This window comes from Mya arenaria, chromosome 1, assembly GCF_026914265.1.
Source record: "Mya arenaria isolate MELC-2E11 chromosome 1, ASM2691426v1".
In the NCBI taxonomy this organism is placed as follows: Eukaryota; Metazoa; Mollusca; class Bivalvia; order Myida; family Myidae; genus Mya; species Mya arenaria.
This window is the reverse complement of record NC_069122.1, coordinates 60,848,941-60,865,359: the sequence shown is the minus strand read 5'-3', so window position 1 is coordinate 60,865,359 and position 16,419 is coordinate 60,848,941. Positions and strand designations below refer to the sequence as shown.

General features: G+C 35.5%; 1 protein-coding gene across 1 annotated transcript; it reads left to right on the top strand.

Annotated features, from left to right (window-relative positions):
• The first annotated feature begins 5,745 nt into the window (after positions 1 to 5,745).
• Positions 5,746 to 14,884, top strand: LOC128240271 (uncharacterized). The gene is made up of 4 exons (XM_052956832.1): positions 5,746 to 5,945; positions 10,834 to 11,046; positions 11,798 to 12,099; positions 14,804 to 14,884. The coding sequence occupies exons 1-3, from the start codon at positions 5,810 to 5,812 to the stop codon at positions 11,842 to 11,844; spliced, it is 396 nt and encodes a 131-aa protein (XP_052812792.1). The 5' UTR covers positions 5,746 to 5,809; the 3' UTR covers positions 11,845 to 12,099; positions 14,804 to 14,884.
• Positions 14,885 to 16,419: the final 1,535 nt, after the last annotated feature.

Below are 16,419 nucleotides of genomic sequence, written 5' to 3'. Positions count from 1 at the left end.
ACTTTAAAGCTTCCTGTTTAAACACAAGACGAATATAACCCAATTATCATTATAATTGATCTACCAACCATATTGATACATGATCATTCAAAATGAATATCATATTTCCAAGTATTGTTTACAACGCTCTGGTGCAATCAGTATTTCATTGTATCTATAACGTACTTTAAATACCAATCTGGCAATTTTTTTCGATAAGTTGAAAATTATTATACTGCAAACTATGTCTAGCTCGATGATGATAATGATGATGACTACGGTGACGACGACGACGTTGAAGATGATGATGATGATGATGATGATGATGATGATGATGATGATGATGATGATGATGATGATGATGATGATGATGATGATGATGATGATTGATGATGATGATGATGATGATGATGATGATGGTGGTGGTGGTGGTGGTGGTGATGATGATGATGATGATGATGATGATGATGATGATGATGATATTTTTTCGCGCACGTTACTATTTCCAAATTTCGCGATAAAAATAACGGATGACAAAAATAGCCATTACACCAAAGGTCATAAATAACGAATTCCTCTCTCAGGTTTTCCCGACATTCCGCCTACTCTAGATAACTAACGTTTACATGATCCAGGTCAGAAAGAGAAAATTTTCCTCCCCATTTGTTTCGTTATTGAGTACAAGGCCATCTCGTTTTGGATTGTTTTTGGTGAAGGGCACATAGATAAAAGTGAAAACTGTGCCGATGGCCAAGAGCGCTTGTGCCCACATTTGGCGAGGAAACAAACATATCTATATCTATTTTATGGCGTGTGGTGTCATTTTGTTTATGCAACGGTCACTTCAATCGTCGTAATCCCTCATCCCCATGTATTTAAGGTTACAATGCATGCCCCTTTCAATCGTTTCTAAAGGTTTTTCGGTGCTTTGATTAGAAAGCATACGATAGACAAGTTTATGAACATATACGTTTTAATTGTTTAAGGAAAATAATTTTCTTTCATCTTTGTTGAAATAGTACTAGTGCTGTTATGAATGCTTCGCACTCTTTGGATGTTTTACAGGTTTAATCCGAAATACTTCGCTTCACCAAACGTATGCATAACACACTGTCGTATCAGGGCATGCGTGCTAAGATAAACTGAAAGCCTTATGTCTTAAACTATGCCAAGAATATACCGGAACGAAGCTTTTATGCAAAAAAATGAAAACATCTTATTGGAAAAGTATACGCCTTAAATTCATAGAATGAATAGTATTTTGTTGTAGAATGAATAGTATTTTGTTGTAGAATGAATAGTATTTTGTTATTGTATAACAGGCAAATCATAGTATTTAAGGCCTTAGCAACGCGAAACCTGAGATACAACTGTTTTGACATTCTGATTCAGACAATCATTTTTGTTTCTTATCTCACAAAAATAATATCAAAATTACCCTATTACAAAAAGCGTGCTTCAGGGTCACGCCATGTTATAATAACAAACCCTGCAGGCGATGGTACACTTGCAGTCGGTAATAATTTCTGGAACATCTTGGGCTAAATTCAGAATGAATATCATTATGTTACCTTCCTACCAGAACCTCCATTATTTTGACCCACATTAATCTGATAAATATAGCGATCTAAAAATAGTTATATTCTGCTAAAAATAAAACGCCGGGATACAGAAATACAGCGCGCACGCGCAGATAGTCTAAATATACATAAAAAGGGTAATTTTAAGTATTGAAACAATGGCAACATAAAAAACTTTCGTTAATGGGAAAGGTTACGCTTATTAAGACTGAATTAAAACTTACCTTTACCTCATAATCGAGTCACTGATTGACTGAACTTATGAATGTACACTTATAGGAATTTACACAGTGCAAAAGTTCACACAGTTCATATTATTAATACATGTAGTCACTAATGTATTAGTTTTATCAATATTATTTCATATATGAAGTGAACAAAACAAGCAATAGTACACATTCAAAATTAAACTAAAATAGTATAAACACATAGTGGAATTTAATCAAGCAGTGCATGTATATTATTTAGATAATATATGTGTTGATGGTACACGGAGAATGCGTTATTTAAAATGGCTTAGAGTTGTTTTACAATACCAGCGGGTGGAGAGTTTTAATATAGCTTTCCAAGCGATGACAGACATAATGCAAATCAAACCTAATGCATTTTTATAGGGCATCGTTCCTTTCAAAGAACGTAAATATTAGGTGCATGTAACTCTGAGTAACTTGATTGCTGTTTCGCCATTTGCAATAATAATAATAATAATAATAATAATAATAATAATAATAATAATAAATACTGTTAATGTCCCATTATGTTTTAGTGGTTTAAACTTATTTTTTGTATGTAATACAAATGGCTTCGCTTAACATTTTTGGCTTTTATAATCCCCGGAATGAAGAAAAAATGCCATTGCAAAATGTAACAAAACCAGAAGTATACTCTAAGTATATTTTAGATTTAGAACGCACAACGTCATGACGAAACTTGCATGTCACGTGACTTTCTGAATACCTAAAATTTTATGTTGTTTTATAAAATAATTATTTACATTTTTCAACTAATAAGTTTTTCGTTTAAATAGTTTCCCCGGTAATGCATCTGCAAACACTTATTTCTTTCAATATTTGACTGGGACGCGAACCCAGGTTGGTAAAGACAAGACAAAAACACACTCAATCTTGACCTAAACCACCAGACCACTAGCGGATTCAGGGTGGGGGGGGGGGGGCGCAACCGGCGCCTAAAAATCGTCCAAGTTTACTATTTGTTTCAATATAAGAGAAGAAAAGTAATAAAGTACGCCCAAAATGCCCCATTTTGGACTAAAAAATGATGACATTTTCTTTGGAGAGGACCCACAAACCCCACTTCCAACACTTTAAACCATAGTAATTTTCTTTCTGAGGAAGGGGCGCAGGTCAAAAGGGAACGCCCCTAAGTTACGCCCCCTCTAACGTCGAAGCCTGGCTAGACAAAGCGGACTTCGTTACGTTTAGTCGATATTTTGACATCATAAGCCATACATTAATAATATGGCATGTTAATGTAAATCAACAAATCGCGCAACAACAAAGCATGAAAACTGTGGTCTTCAAAGACGATTTCTGAGCATACGTATATCAACATTTGCTGAGGGGTTCTAGCTCTTAGTTTCTTCGTTTTAACACTCCTAATGATTTGCCACACTTTATTTTGGCATACACAAAAAAAATGCATTTTTACAAAATCTTAAGCGAGTACCTATCTGCGAGTTTTCACTAAACAACATTAATACTATGCTGCGCCCATTTATCTGCCACATAAGCATATTATTAGTCAGTGGAATTTCGTTGGTATTTCCCAAACATTTCTTCTTATCGTGTGGCCCTCGGGAATTTATCAGACATTAAGTGAGACTGCTATAGTTTATTAGTCACTTTTATTTTTTTCTCTTATTATATAATCCTAAGTGGCACTGAGGCTTTACAATAACATGCATGCATTTATGTAAGACCATGATGGTACACATTTACCAATCTATAATAGCTAAAGAACTTCAGCAAACACGTTATTTACTCGTATTACCTTTTGGGGCGTTTTTAATGTGTAGTAAACATAAAAAAAATATCAACATTAAAGTTATGGAAGCCAGAACTAGGTCTATAACAACCATGACGGCATAATAATAATCATTGATCAAAAGCAGTCACATGGTGAACTATTTTAGAACATTATGACATAATGGCAAGCGCAGTCACCCTGGTGTGCGAAAATATAAGTAAGCGATATCAATAATATGCTTGACATTAATTTCCATACCAAATAAAGAACAATATTTTTCAATGTTTACGAAATAAAAAATAAATCATTTGAATTATTTCTGGTACCCGATTCGTTATATAACTACAAATCTTTTAGCATATTTTTTTAGTTTTTTTTACATGAAAGCTCTCAATTTGTCTTGGATTAAAACATCGGTCAGCAGTATTTAAATATCAGATACCATTCGAGGGATAACATGAATATGCTTCTTTGTTACGTCATACTGGGAGTAGGATTTGTTATTGGTTCCAGGTCAAATGATAAACTGTTTCCGGTTTATTGAAATTTCTAAAAAAAAAAAATCACGCGTCCGAACCGGATTAAAACTAGAGAACAAGTGAGAAAGGCGCCAAAATAAAGAAGGGCGGAAAATTAAACATTAAGCGCTGAGAAAGAGTTCACTCCCTTGATAATTTTTCAATTTTCTCAAAATGTGTTAACTTACTGGTACATAGAAAGAAATTCAACACACACATAATAAGTAACTTCAATTATTTTAAAATTACAGAAACGTCAACTTACAAGTTTGTTGATCAGTTCACAGTTGTTTTATTCAAAAGGGAGTAAGTTGTCAGGCCAAAAGTTATTTACTGCAAAAAGTTGTGTAATACTGCCGGCAGCAATGTAATTTATGTAATAATGTCGGCAGATATGGGTTGTGTAATACTGTCGGCAGAGGGGAGTTATGAAAAACTGCAACACAGTCGTCCATTGGTGTAGAGAAGGGGAAGCTTTCGAGAGAGGGGAGGGGGGTTGCTATACATGTATCTTGTCGGTGAAACTGTCTTGATAAGTTCTCATTTTGATACTTAGTTTTAAGAAGTGTACCTTGGTGAATATGTTTCAATAAATGGTAGAAGTAGAAAACTATATTGTTTAAGTTAAGTTTATCTCGGCAAAATATTGCCTCCCTATGTAATTTATCACGTGGTATATATACATACTGAATATTTCTTTAGATAATGAGCGCTTCACAAACATGACGAAAACGAAATGCTACGTCGGAAGGCAATAGTTTGCTTCGAAACTTCATTATTTCTTCACCATTTTCAATGAAACATAGCGCAGTCTTTGCCGCTTACGGAGCCCCGCCTACGGTCTTTTACCAGAGTCTGACTAAGAGCTAAGTTTCTTAACACCTCGACAGACCTTTTCACAATACGGCCGTCTGACGGAGAATTGTCAAAACATTATTTTGGAAACAGGTTTGTTGAAATGTTTGATGAAACTAATCACCTTATCTAACTTCGGTAATAAGACGAAGGCGGGGGTCTCGAAGACTGCCCTTTGTTTTATTTAAAATAGTGTAGTAAAAGAAAAGTTATGTTTGATTTAAGTCTTTATTTTAAGCAAAAATCTTCCTTCCGACGTATCATATATGACGTAAATTATCACGTTGTATACGAGTACACACACTGATATTGGTGGCAGCTAGTTGACCGACCAAGTAATAAGTGAAAGGGATCTTTGCTCCCAGATCAGTCCTCGCTGTAGCAATGGCCGATGGCGGTCAGCGTTGTGATATCAAAGTATTTAACAACACCGATTTCCAGTGAAAATCGGTAACAGTAAAATAATATGATGAATTGTTTCCCTCTCGCGCTTTGACGTCATTGGAATTTCCAAAGTTTATGTTAAGACGGCATATAACGTTTTTAACACATTCTTCAAATAAGTTTGTTAAGATAAACTTTTGATCAACGAAAAAAACGGCAGTTGTTCATGGTTATTTAGGTAACAGTCAAAACAGTATTCCTGTGGTGCATCCTGAAATACTGCCGTCGTACTTATGTAATATCAGTATAAATTAAGCAAAATATAAGAATCACCTTTTGAATATCGTTATGTTTAAAGGTACATGTATAGCATCTACTACCAATCATATAAACAACACAACTCTTGTTTAAACTTTACTCATCTTAATTTCAGACGGCCATGGGGGACTTCGAGACGTTTACCGGTGTTTGTGATTCAAACTAGTCTTCGGGACATATCTGCCCAAAATGGCAGCGCTCGGGGCGGCCGCGGCCGCTGCCGCATATGGCGGCGGAGCTGCAGTGGAATTGGGGGTATTGACGGTAATCTGTGAACCTGTGGTCGTTGTTGGTGTTGGTGCATACGTCGGATACAAAATACACGGTACGTACCCTTAAGCCACGTTTTGTGCGTATACATGTATATTTTGAAACTGAGAAAACACATTTTGCATAAGGTGTAAAAAACGTATGGATTCATACTATTACTGCTGTTGCTGATGTTGATAACGTCGCTGCTGCATGTTAGAATTTGAAATGTACCGTACAGATACATGGATGAATGATGCCCAAGCCAACAACTGTCCCTGGACACAAAGCGAATCTACTTCTTTTGATATTCCACAAAGGCATGGTATAACCAGGTATTCAGATTCTGTATTGGAACACACCGACGACATTCATTTGGTTATCATACAGTCGCCCATTGAGAAGCTACCATAAAATGAAGCCAATGAACGTTTAAAATATTTTTAATTGTACCGAATAAATCCGGAATTAACGAAGGAGTAAAACTCGATGGTGGGGCCGAATTCTTCACCAGCCCTGCGTTCAGTTCAGGCAAACAGTCGCTCACTAAATCAAACTGATTTGATTTAAATCCCTGTTGTTTCACAGCGCATACATTATAAACAGGGAACCAAATCGCAGAAACGCAGGACAGCAATATCTTTCCCCGAACCCTGTTCAAGTCCATGGCACGCTCCGACAGTCTATTAACAAGGCAGGATAGCACTGTCCTTCCGTGAATCCTGTTCAAGTCCATAACGCTCCGACAGTTTATTAACAAGGCAGGACAGCAATGTCCTTCCGTGAACCCTGTTCAAGTCCATGGCACGCTCCGACAGTCTTTTAACAACACAGGACAGCAATGTCTTTCCCCGACCCTGTTCAAGTCCATGGCACGCTCCGACAGTCTATTAACAAGGCAGGACAGCAATGTCTTTCCCCGAACCCTGTTCAAGTCCATGGCACGCTCCGACAGTCTACTTAATTCATACTTTCAGAACTCAAAATGTTCCCCATTCGGTTTTCCCGGTACAATATGACATTTGACTGTGCGAACAACGGCAGAAAAAGAAAATTGAACTTGAACAGTACTTCATGTTGCAAACTCCAAATGGTATGTGATATGCTTACCTATGACCTTGATATACTATTGAGCTTTATGCTCGGACATATACAGACGATCAGAGTACAGATGATGTCACAGGGATACACGCTGCAGAATCATTGTCTTATACCTTGAAAATGCTCCAGCGCATGTTCCGTGGTTTCAATTACTTGTACATAGAGGGAAACGACGAGTATGGCCTGTGGTTTCACCTTTTAAGAAGATTATACTCATTATGTCCAGAAATCGGTAAACGAAAAACTTACTATTACGTAAAAAAAAAACCCGATTCAACGCTTTCGCTCATTCTGAAGGCATTCCAATGATATACCCTGGCGTGTTATATCGATGAGCTATTGATACTTTTTTCCTTTTAAAATGGTGTCGGTTTCGTTTTCATTGAAACAAAAATTCTTCAATCAAGTTGAAGTTATTTAGATTAGTGTGAAATAAACCAAAACAGCATCTGCCCGATAAAGCCTATCCCACACCAGACTTATCATTTTGACGAAGGCTGCAGGGGTCAGTGTTTATTAACGCCTTTGTGATAATAATCTAAAACAAGCCAAGGTATCAAATTCCTAACACATGTGTATGCTTTATTTTACATTCTAAAATGCATTTAATCTTACACATGCTGGATTTTAATGCCACATTGCGTTTTCCTCTGAAAATGTTGTACTTTTATTTCCATCCTGTTTGTTATCGCTATAAACTTTGTAAGTTTTTTATGCTAAATAAACTACTATTGTATTGAATTGTGATTTCATGTAATTAAATAAATTTAATCTCATAAGATAGCATGTACACATAACACACAAAGTATATAAACATGTACACTTTGCACAAATAAGCACATTATGGAAAAAAAAACTGTTATCAAAACGTTCAGAGATACAAAATACTTAAAAATAATAAAAATACATGTAAACCAAGAAACATGCAGGTATATTTTAAACAGTTAAACACTAAGAATGTTTCATTTGCAAAGATGGTCGTGCAAGTACAGACCCTCATGTACTTTTCCATGGAATGATTACCAAATACAATAAATGGCTCTATATAGCGACAGTTGTATTAACACAATTGCGATTTTTTTTAAAAACACACACACAAAAGAGTAATTTTGCATAGTTTTCTCCATGTTTGTTCTCGATTAACGAATTCACTGTTGTGTTAACATCATCAAATTGATGTGAATCTTCTGAAATTTCAACATCTGCACAGTACCTTGAACATTCAACGCAAATTATTGGACAAAGATGGCATCAAAGATGGTGTCGTCAACATCAAGTTCTATGAAGAGTGGACTTTGTCGATTTCTGCCAACTACACTTTGCATTACATTTCTTTTGTAATTCCATTTTTGGACTGTGTAAGCAACTCGCTAGCAGCATCACTTGATTGTTTCAAGTGATCATAATACAGTGCCTTTTTGGCAATTAAGCTTTCATAATCTTCTGTTGCCACATCTATATTATTTGCATGCATGAAGTGATATTCAAAGAAACACACTTTTGCCCATTCAGCTTCACTAAACTGTCCCTTATAATATGTGTTTAGTGTTTCCAAATCGTTTTCATTTATTTCTAATGCTGTCTTGAAGTTTTTCCCATCAAAACTGTTTTCAGATGAAACGTTCTGGTAGATCTGCAACACGGTTGTCACTTCACACTGAACCTTTCTTGTGCTGCATTGACTGTAGAGTTCCTCTGACAATTGTCTACGTACTTCAGACTGTTTTGAATTGGCAAAGGAGAAATGCACAACATTTTGAGCTTCAAACACAGCGTTGCCATTTATTTCTTTTACAATATGTTCTCTGCCTTTAAACCACCGAAAAACATTGGCCTTCACAAAATGTGACTCGTCAGAAAGTTTTTTTCTTCTCAGAAAATCTATAAGAAACATATTCACTTCCAGTATCATCAGTGACAATAGGAAGCCCTTTTAAACCTGAGATATTAAATTCCACCATTTCGGTGCAAAGTTTTACCTGCAATAAAAATGTTTGGCATTACGTTAATGAATGTTTGAAATAAAATGTGCACTTCAATTGAGTTTTTAACAGAAAACATAAAACACAATAGTATATCATAATGTTAAATGAACAAAGTATCCATTGATTATATTCACAAAAATATAGAGTTTCACAATGTTTCTTTCCCATCTTTTTCTGACTAAATGAGCTGGAAAAAAGGATAAAGTATGAATGTGTACATACCTTTTGGGTATCGGTAGATTTTCAATTAAGCCTTCGCATAAGACACACTCAAATGCAGAATTTACACATTCAGCAATATCGGTCAGTACAGTCCAGAGAAATTGCCTCCCAAACTCCTCATTTTGAGAAAAAGGCTTATCAGTCCATGAAATTGAACCAGTCAATTAATCACCATTTAGTGGGCTATCCTGCTGGGCTATTTACTGTGTGTATTTACAGATGTTCCTTGTTTTGATCAATATTGCAGTAAGTAAACATTGAGTTTGTCGCGAGTGCATGTATCAAAATGTTCTTGAAAAGGGGGTACATGTTTGCATACAAAGAGGATATACACAATCCCGTTTAGAGAATTTTACCAACTCAATCGCCAACACAAATTGAAGAATTAAAAGTTAAAAGGTGAAATCATAATATTTTCTTGTGTTTGATTAAGGGTGGAATATGCATAACTTTGCTGCGATTTGTTTTATTCTAGTTTTTGTTGTACTTTTCTTCACAAACCAATGCACCTGATTTGTTTACGTCTAAGTCACAGAAAACAATGTATTGCAGTATATTGTGCAGCTTCTCAAGGTGATGTGGGGATTATATAGGAATCACTCGCGTTGTCACGTCCGTCTGTACGACAGTCAGTCCCACCGTCACGTTTTTTCGACTCTAAATCTGTCTCTCTCTGATTATTTTTGGCATAATTGACCACCATGACATTAGGATGTGTAGGATAAATGTTGATTTACTTTTTACGGGACCTGCTGACAGAATACAAACAATAACAGGATCAACAATTTTCATGTATATTGTTATGCGATGAATTCCGATCTGAACATATCCGAAGATGTTGCGTTCATCGGATGAACGTGCGCTATTGCCGAAAGGCAGTTCATATAAGGAAAGGAAGTTGAGGCGTAAATATGAGAGTATAAACTTTTATTATAAATTGCACTCAGATCGGGGAAAATGGAGTTTTAAAGGGACTGTACACTAGATTGGCACCAAAAAAGTTCTTTCTGTGAAGAATCTCAGGACAATTTTTAATAAAATGTTTTACTCTTTGATTTCATAATGGTAAAAAAATTCCAAAATGTAAAAAAAATCGAGTAGGAGACCGGGTTCGAACCGATGTCGCCAAAATTGCAAGCCAGTGTTGTATCCACTGTGCTACGAAGGTTTACTCTAAAAATTTGGAAGATTTAAGCTATATACCTAACTTTGTAATATCACGTGATAACACCGACTAGCCAATCACGCATTTATAATGAATGAGTTATACTAGGTATACATACTTTGTAATCTTTTTTAATGGAAAAATAAATTGTTTGTTAACTATGTGGTACTTCAGATAGTTATTTTCAATGCATTGTACACATTGATACCAAGTTTATTTCATTTTTCGACAATTTTCTTTCTTTTTTTTTCGCTATTTCATCATACGGTGTATAGCCCCTTTAAAAATGATACATTCGGAGTATCTATTATATCGGCAAAAATAAGTTTTCTTTCGCCCGTTTTTTTTTCTAAACAAATTAGAAATTGTTTTCTTATTATTTCGCCCGCCTGCTCCATTTTTTTCGGCCAAAATCCTTAGTGCAATTTTTTTAACAGGTGTTGCCTTATGAATTGTGTGCAGTTTATTTTGCCATTTTGTTGGAATTTCAGGGGACATGAAGGAAGGGAATGCGGCGAAAGCCAGGCAGGAGAGGGAAGAAGCGCAGCGGAGGAATTCTACATCCGGCGGAAGTGGGGGTAACCAGACGAAGAATACCGGAAGTGGAAGTAGCCAGAAGCAGACACAGAAACAGAGAAGCGGCTCTAATAGAGACGATGATGATGAAAAGAGGCGAGGCCGAAAAATAAGTCCAAGATATGATAGTAAATATAAGCTCATTTATAAGATATATATCAGTACTCATTTATCATATAGTGGTTGTCCAATACTTTCAACGAACCATCGCTAAATTAATTTCAGTTTTAAAATAAAAGTGGGTTGCGAATAAAAATAACCTGAGTAAGTTTTTTCCAATAGATACAGCCACTTAGGTTCGTCTAAGGAACACAAAAAGTATACTAGCAGATTGGAGTAACTACATGCACAAATATACCGGTTTTCAAATAACTCCAGAAATAGCAACTTTTTAATGTGCACTCTTACTCCTAAACAAGATTTACCACAATTGATAATATTATTTTAATATTAAAAAAAGATAAACAGATGTCAAACATAATGGTTCTTGTGAAGGATACTGCGTTTAATTTGAAAGAAATGAGCATAAAACATGGTATCTCTACCTTATGAGACTAAATTAAACCACAGTAAATCTTGTAGCATTCACCTATCATTTAATATGTTTTTATAACCCAAACACCGCTTGAAACTTATTGCAAAAAGTGCTTTCACAACTGTCATTGTTACATCAAAATATGTTAGAAAAACATCACGGAAATATTTCAACGTTAATACAATGTCTGAACAAATATTTCTAAGAGTACACAGTCTGAACGTTCCTTTTGGCGCCATGTAGGCTATATTTTGTCATTCTTATTATAATTATGTAAATAATACTATATGTGATTTATGAGTATTCCACCTTACGTTACAAATACAATCGATGCATTTTAACAGGGCACGGTATGACATGGTATGGCCGGATGCTAGAAAACTGGGAATGAAAAGCTAAAGCCCCCAAGGGTGTGTACTACCAGTACCATGGTTACTGGTATTCCCCAGACCATAACAACCACGCTGGATCCATGGCGAAAAAGTTCAGAAGTACTGGCGGTAAGAACGGCAACCCAACTAGCCTCGTGTTTTTGGGGTCCGTGGATGTAAATGGAGACTTGATTGACAAGCACGAGTCCAACCACAACAAAGGTAGCGGTGGGGACGTCAAGGGTAAAGATCTCTACAATTTCAAGGAAAATCCGGTAAGTTCGAGGTTACAAGATTCCACTACTGAAATTCCATGCTACCATTACTGTTTTGCCAAAAGAGTAACGATAATATGATAACACTACTAGTATAGCATTTTCCAGACAGCGAAATAACGTGGTAGCTCTATTACAATGCGAACGCCGTAATATTAAAATGACAACACTATTACACATTGCCCATAGAGTAACAATTACATGAGAACGCAATTACATTGCCTACAGGGTAACAATAACATGATAACACTGTTACATTGCCTACAGGGTAACAATTACATGATAACACTGTTACATTGCCTACAGGGTAACAATTACATGATAACACTGTTACATTGCCTACAGGGTAACAATTACATGATAACACTGTTACATTGCCTACAGGGTAACAATTACATGATAACACTGTTACATTGCCTACAGGGTAACAATAACATGATAACACTGTTACATTGCCTACAGGGTAACAATAACATGATAACACTGTGACATTGCCTACAGGGTAACAAAAGCATGATAACACTATTACATTGCCTACAGGGTAACAATAACACGATAACACTATTACATTGCTTACAGGGTAACAATTACACGATAACACTATTACATTGCCTACAGGGTAACAATTACACGATAACACTATTACATTGCCTACAGGGTAGCAATTACATGATAACACTGTTACATTGCCTACAGGGTAACAATTACATGATCTTTCCAAGAAATCCTATCTAATTTTCGATTAAGAAGGAAACCCCAGTATGCCTGCTTATACCTGGATTTTGCAGCATATATGCAGGATGTTCCAGTCAGTGGCTTTGCGCTAAGGGTTAAAGGGATGAATTGGTTCCCCATGCAATTTTTATGAATACTATTACATTGCCTACAGCGTAACAATACCATGATAACACTGTTAAATTGCCTGTAAGGTAACAATTACATGATAACACTATTACATTGGCCACAGGGTAACTGTTACATGATAACACTATTACATTGGCCACAGGGTAACTGTTACATGATAACACTATTACATTGGCCACAGGGTAACTGTTACATGATAACACTATTACATTGGCCACAGGGTAACTGTTACATGATAACACTATTACATTGGCCACAGGGTCACTGTTACATGATAACACTATTACATTGGCCACAGGGTAACTGTTACATGATAACACTATTACATTGGCCACAGGGTTACTGTTACCTGATAACACTATTACATTGGCCACAGGGTAACTGTTACATGATCACACTATTACATTGGCCACAGGGTAACTGTTACATGATAACACTATTACATTGGCCACAGGGTCACTGTTACATGATAACACTATTACATTGGCCACAGGGTCACTGTTGCATGATAACACTATTACATTGGCCACAGGGTAACTGTTGCATGATAACACTATTACACAGTAACATGAGAACACATTGACCACAGGGTAACTATTGTTGGATATCTTGCCAGAAAGTCCCCGTCACCTTATAGCCAATGAATCAACAAACGATTTCAGAATGTTAAGTGTTTGATCTCTAACTATATCAATACTGAATAGCGTAGAAATAAAATGATTTGAGTGATTCTAGTACTTGGGCACGGTTATACCAAACTAGTACTCAAATTGAGCGCTTAGATATTAAGCCCTGAGATCACGGTTAGGGCGTTTTTGTTGATACCAAACTTGTTCCAGTTTTGGTTTCATGGGTTTCAGCTTGAAACCTGTTTCGAAAAGTATCCATCAAATAACAAATGCATGGTTTTGTGTACAACATGGTGGAGCTTCTGCATTTTGCCATTACTTCTAATTTTCTCCATAACAGTGATACCACAGATGGTTGCTTACCTGTTTTAACTAAATTGTTTTTCAACACACATTTGATCTATGTCCGCCATGTTTGTTTGTTTTTTCAAAGTGAACGAGTTTCAGATGGAACGAACCGACGAAACCGCCACCGGTGTGTGTGTGGGGGGGGGGGGGGGTCAAATAGTTTCAAAAACCAGTTTCGGCTTTTGTAAAACAAACAATAAAAATGTTTTCTATTTTATTTGAAACTGTCACAACAAATACACAGTTCGTGAAACCAATATAAACCATAACTTGTTTATTACCAACAAAACCGCCTTTAATGGTTCCCTGTTGCATCGCAGCGCATTGACTGCAAGCGGGAAACCAAACCTCTTACGCAATGCTCGTCTAAATTTTTCGAACAAGTTTTAGTCCCTTATAAAAGGATTCTTTCAGTGTTGGTATAATTTGTGTAGTATTCTTATTTTGAAAACTTTTAAGACTTTCAAAGAAAATTATTTTCTTAAATTAATAAATCATCATAAACAATTTTTATCCTGTTTAACATATTGTTAGTATGTATATGGCTAAATGAAAAACATTAAAAATGTGTGTTCCAAGTAAACTCTACCTAATAAAAGCCGCCGACCTTAGTAAAACACATAAAAACGGCCCTCCCGCTATAAACACAATTTTGTTTAAACATCAACAGTATTTATTCTTCGACATAGAACAAAGCTCCATAGCAACAACAATATATGAGTGACATTTGCAAGCAAATTATATTAACAAAGTATATTATACCTACCAACTTTTTAAGCCTTATGCTTATACCTTTTCGAGAAAGCTAGTTGGCCCTGGTAAGCGAGGTTACTCTTCATGCTGTCTTTCTCTGTATTTTTCAGAAGAACCGCTAATGTCCGCGTGAAGGTCCGAGTCAACCTCGATGTTTCAACATGTTAACCGGGTGTTGTATTATCTGAATTGAAAGTTCTATAATGGTATAAACAATAAAACAGGTGGGGGTGTAAAATGAAGGTACAAAAGGTTGCTTAGAAAATAAAAACACTGAAATCTTATAGAGAACTTGTATTATCTACAAACATTCTACCTCAAGAAAAATATTACTTTACATGTTAAATACCGGTAATAACCATATGTAAAATAATGAATATTAGTACAATGATCTTTGTTAATACTATACTTCATATATGTACAACTTATGTAAGGGCAAAACCTTATATCTTATACAGTAACAGTAACATGCTTTGTGTAAATATTGTTATGTTTGCTGTAGGCCAAACTTAGTCATGCTGTATCCACTGTATGTTCTGTTATGCTTTTTGATATTAGTTTAGTTCGTATATCATTTCTTTTTTCAATATTTTTAAAAAAAGTCAGGCCGAACCAATTAAGAAGAAGTCGCAAACTTAGTTTTATTACATCTATTTTACTTATACTATTTTTATGTTCTTTAAATGATCGATATTTTGAACTCCCATTAATACCATTTCGAAGATTATTTTTAGTTTTTTATAAGTTGTGTAATCGTTCATTTTTTTACATTTTAGAACACTTTTACACACAACTAACACAAAACATACTTTAAATACATGGGGGTTTTGTTCACCGATGCACAAATTAGTGGTTGATTTTGAAACTTTGCGTAAAAACACCCTCAAGTTGAAAGTACCGCAAGGTGACAGCTGATTGCAAGGCATTGAATATGGCAAGGTGAAAACTTAAAAATCAGATTGCGTTAATAAAACATTAGATCGTTTGGATGTTTATTCCGTTTGTACGTAAAAGCCACAATCTGATTGAAAGATTGCTATTTAGACACCGGAATTTATAAAAACTGTAAAATTATGTAGATTTTTGGATGCATGGTGATTTTAATTATTTTGGTATACTTTATAAGGGTTGGCTATATGTTAAATCACTTAATAATAAACGGAAAATAAATGTTATGATCAAGCTTTTTTGCCTTGTTTTAGTAGCTTCAGGTCCGGCTTCTGTTGTTATAAAGATGGGTCAAATGCTTAAAGAAGGGTCCATCTTTTAAAGTGGTCAATCGCTTAAAGTCTGGTCGTAAATTGTAACGATCGCACAGATCCGTTAAATTACACAAACGTAAAATAGTGCCTAATTAGTGTTTGTTTGCATTAATTTATGCTTAATTATAAAAAGTACGGAAATACTTGCAAAATTCGATGCTTCCGGGATGACAATCGATTAATTTAATGCGTCACTCTCACAGATTGTTCTAACAACTTTTTCATTTGCTGTCTTGGAATGAGCATTTTTTTCGTAAATGTCTGGAAACAAGTGATAAAAGACTGCTGACAAAAGAGCAGATCCAGTTTTCATATTAACATCGGAAAAATATATATATTACAGCTAAATGCGTTAGTAACGTTAGTATAAATGAAAGCGGTTTACCACACAATTAAAATCTAATCTATTGTGAGTTATCTTATATGCCTGAATTGAAGGCACTGATGCCTTCTAAGAACGATCA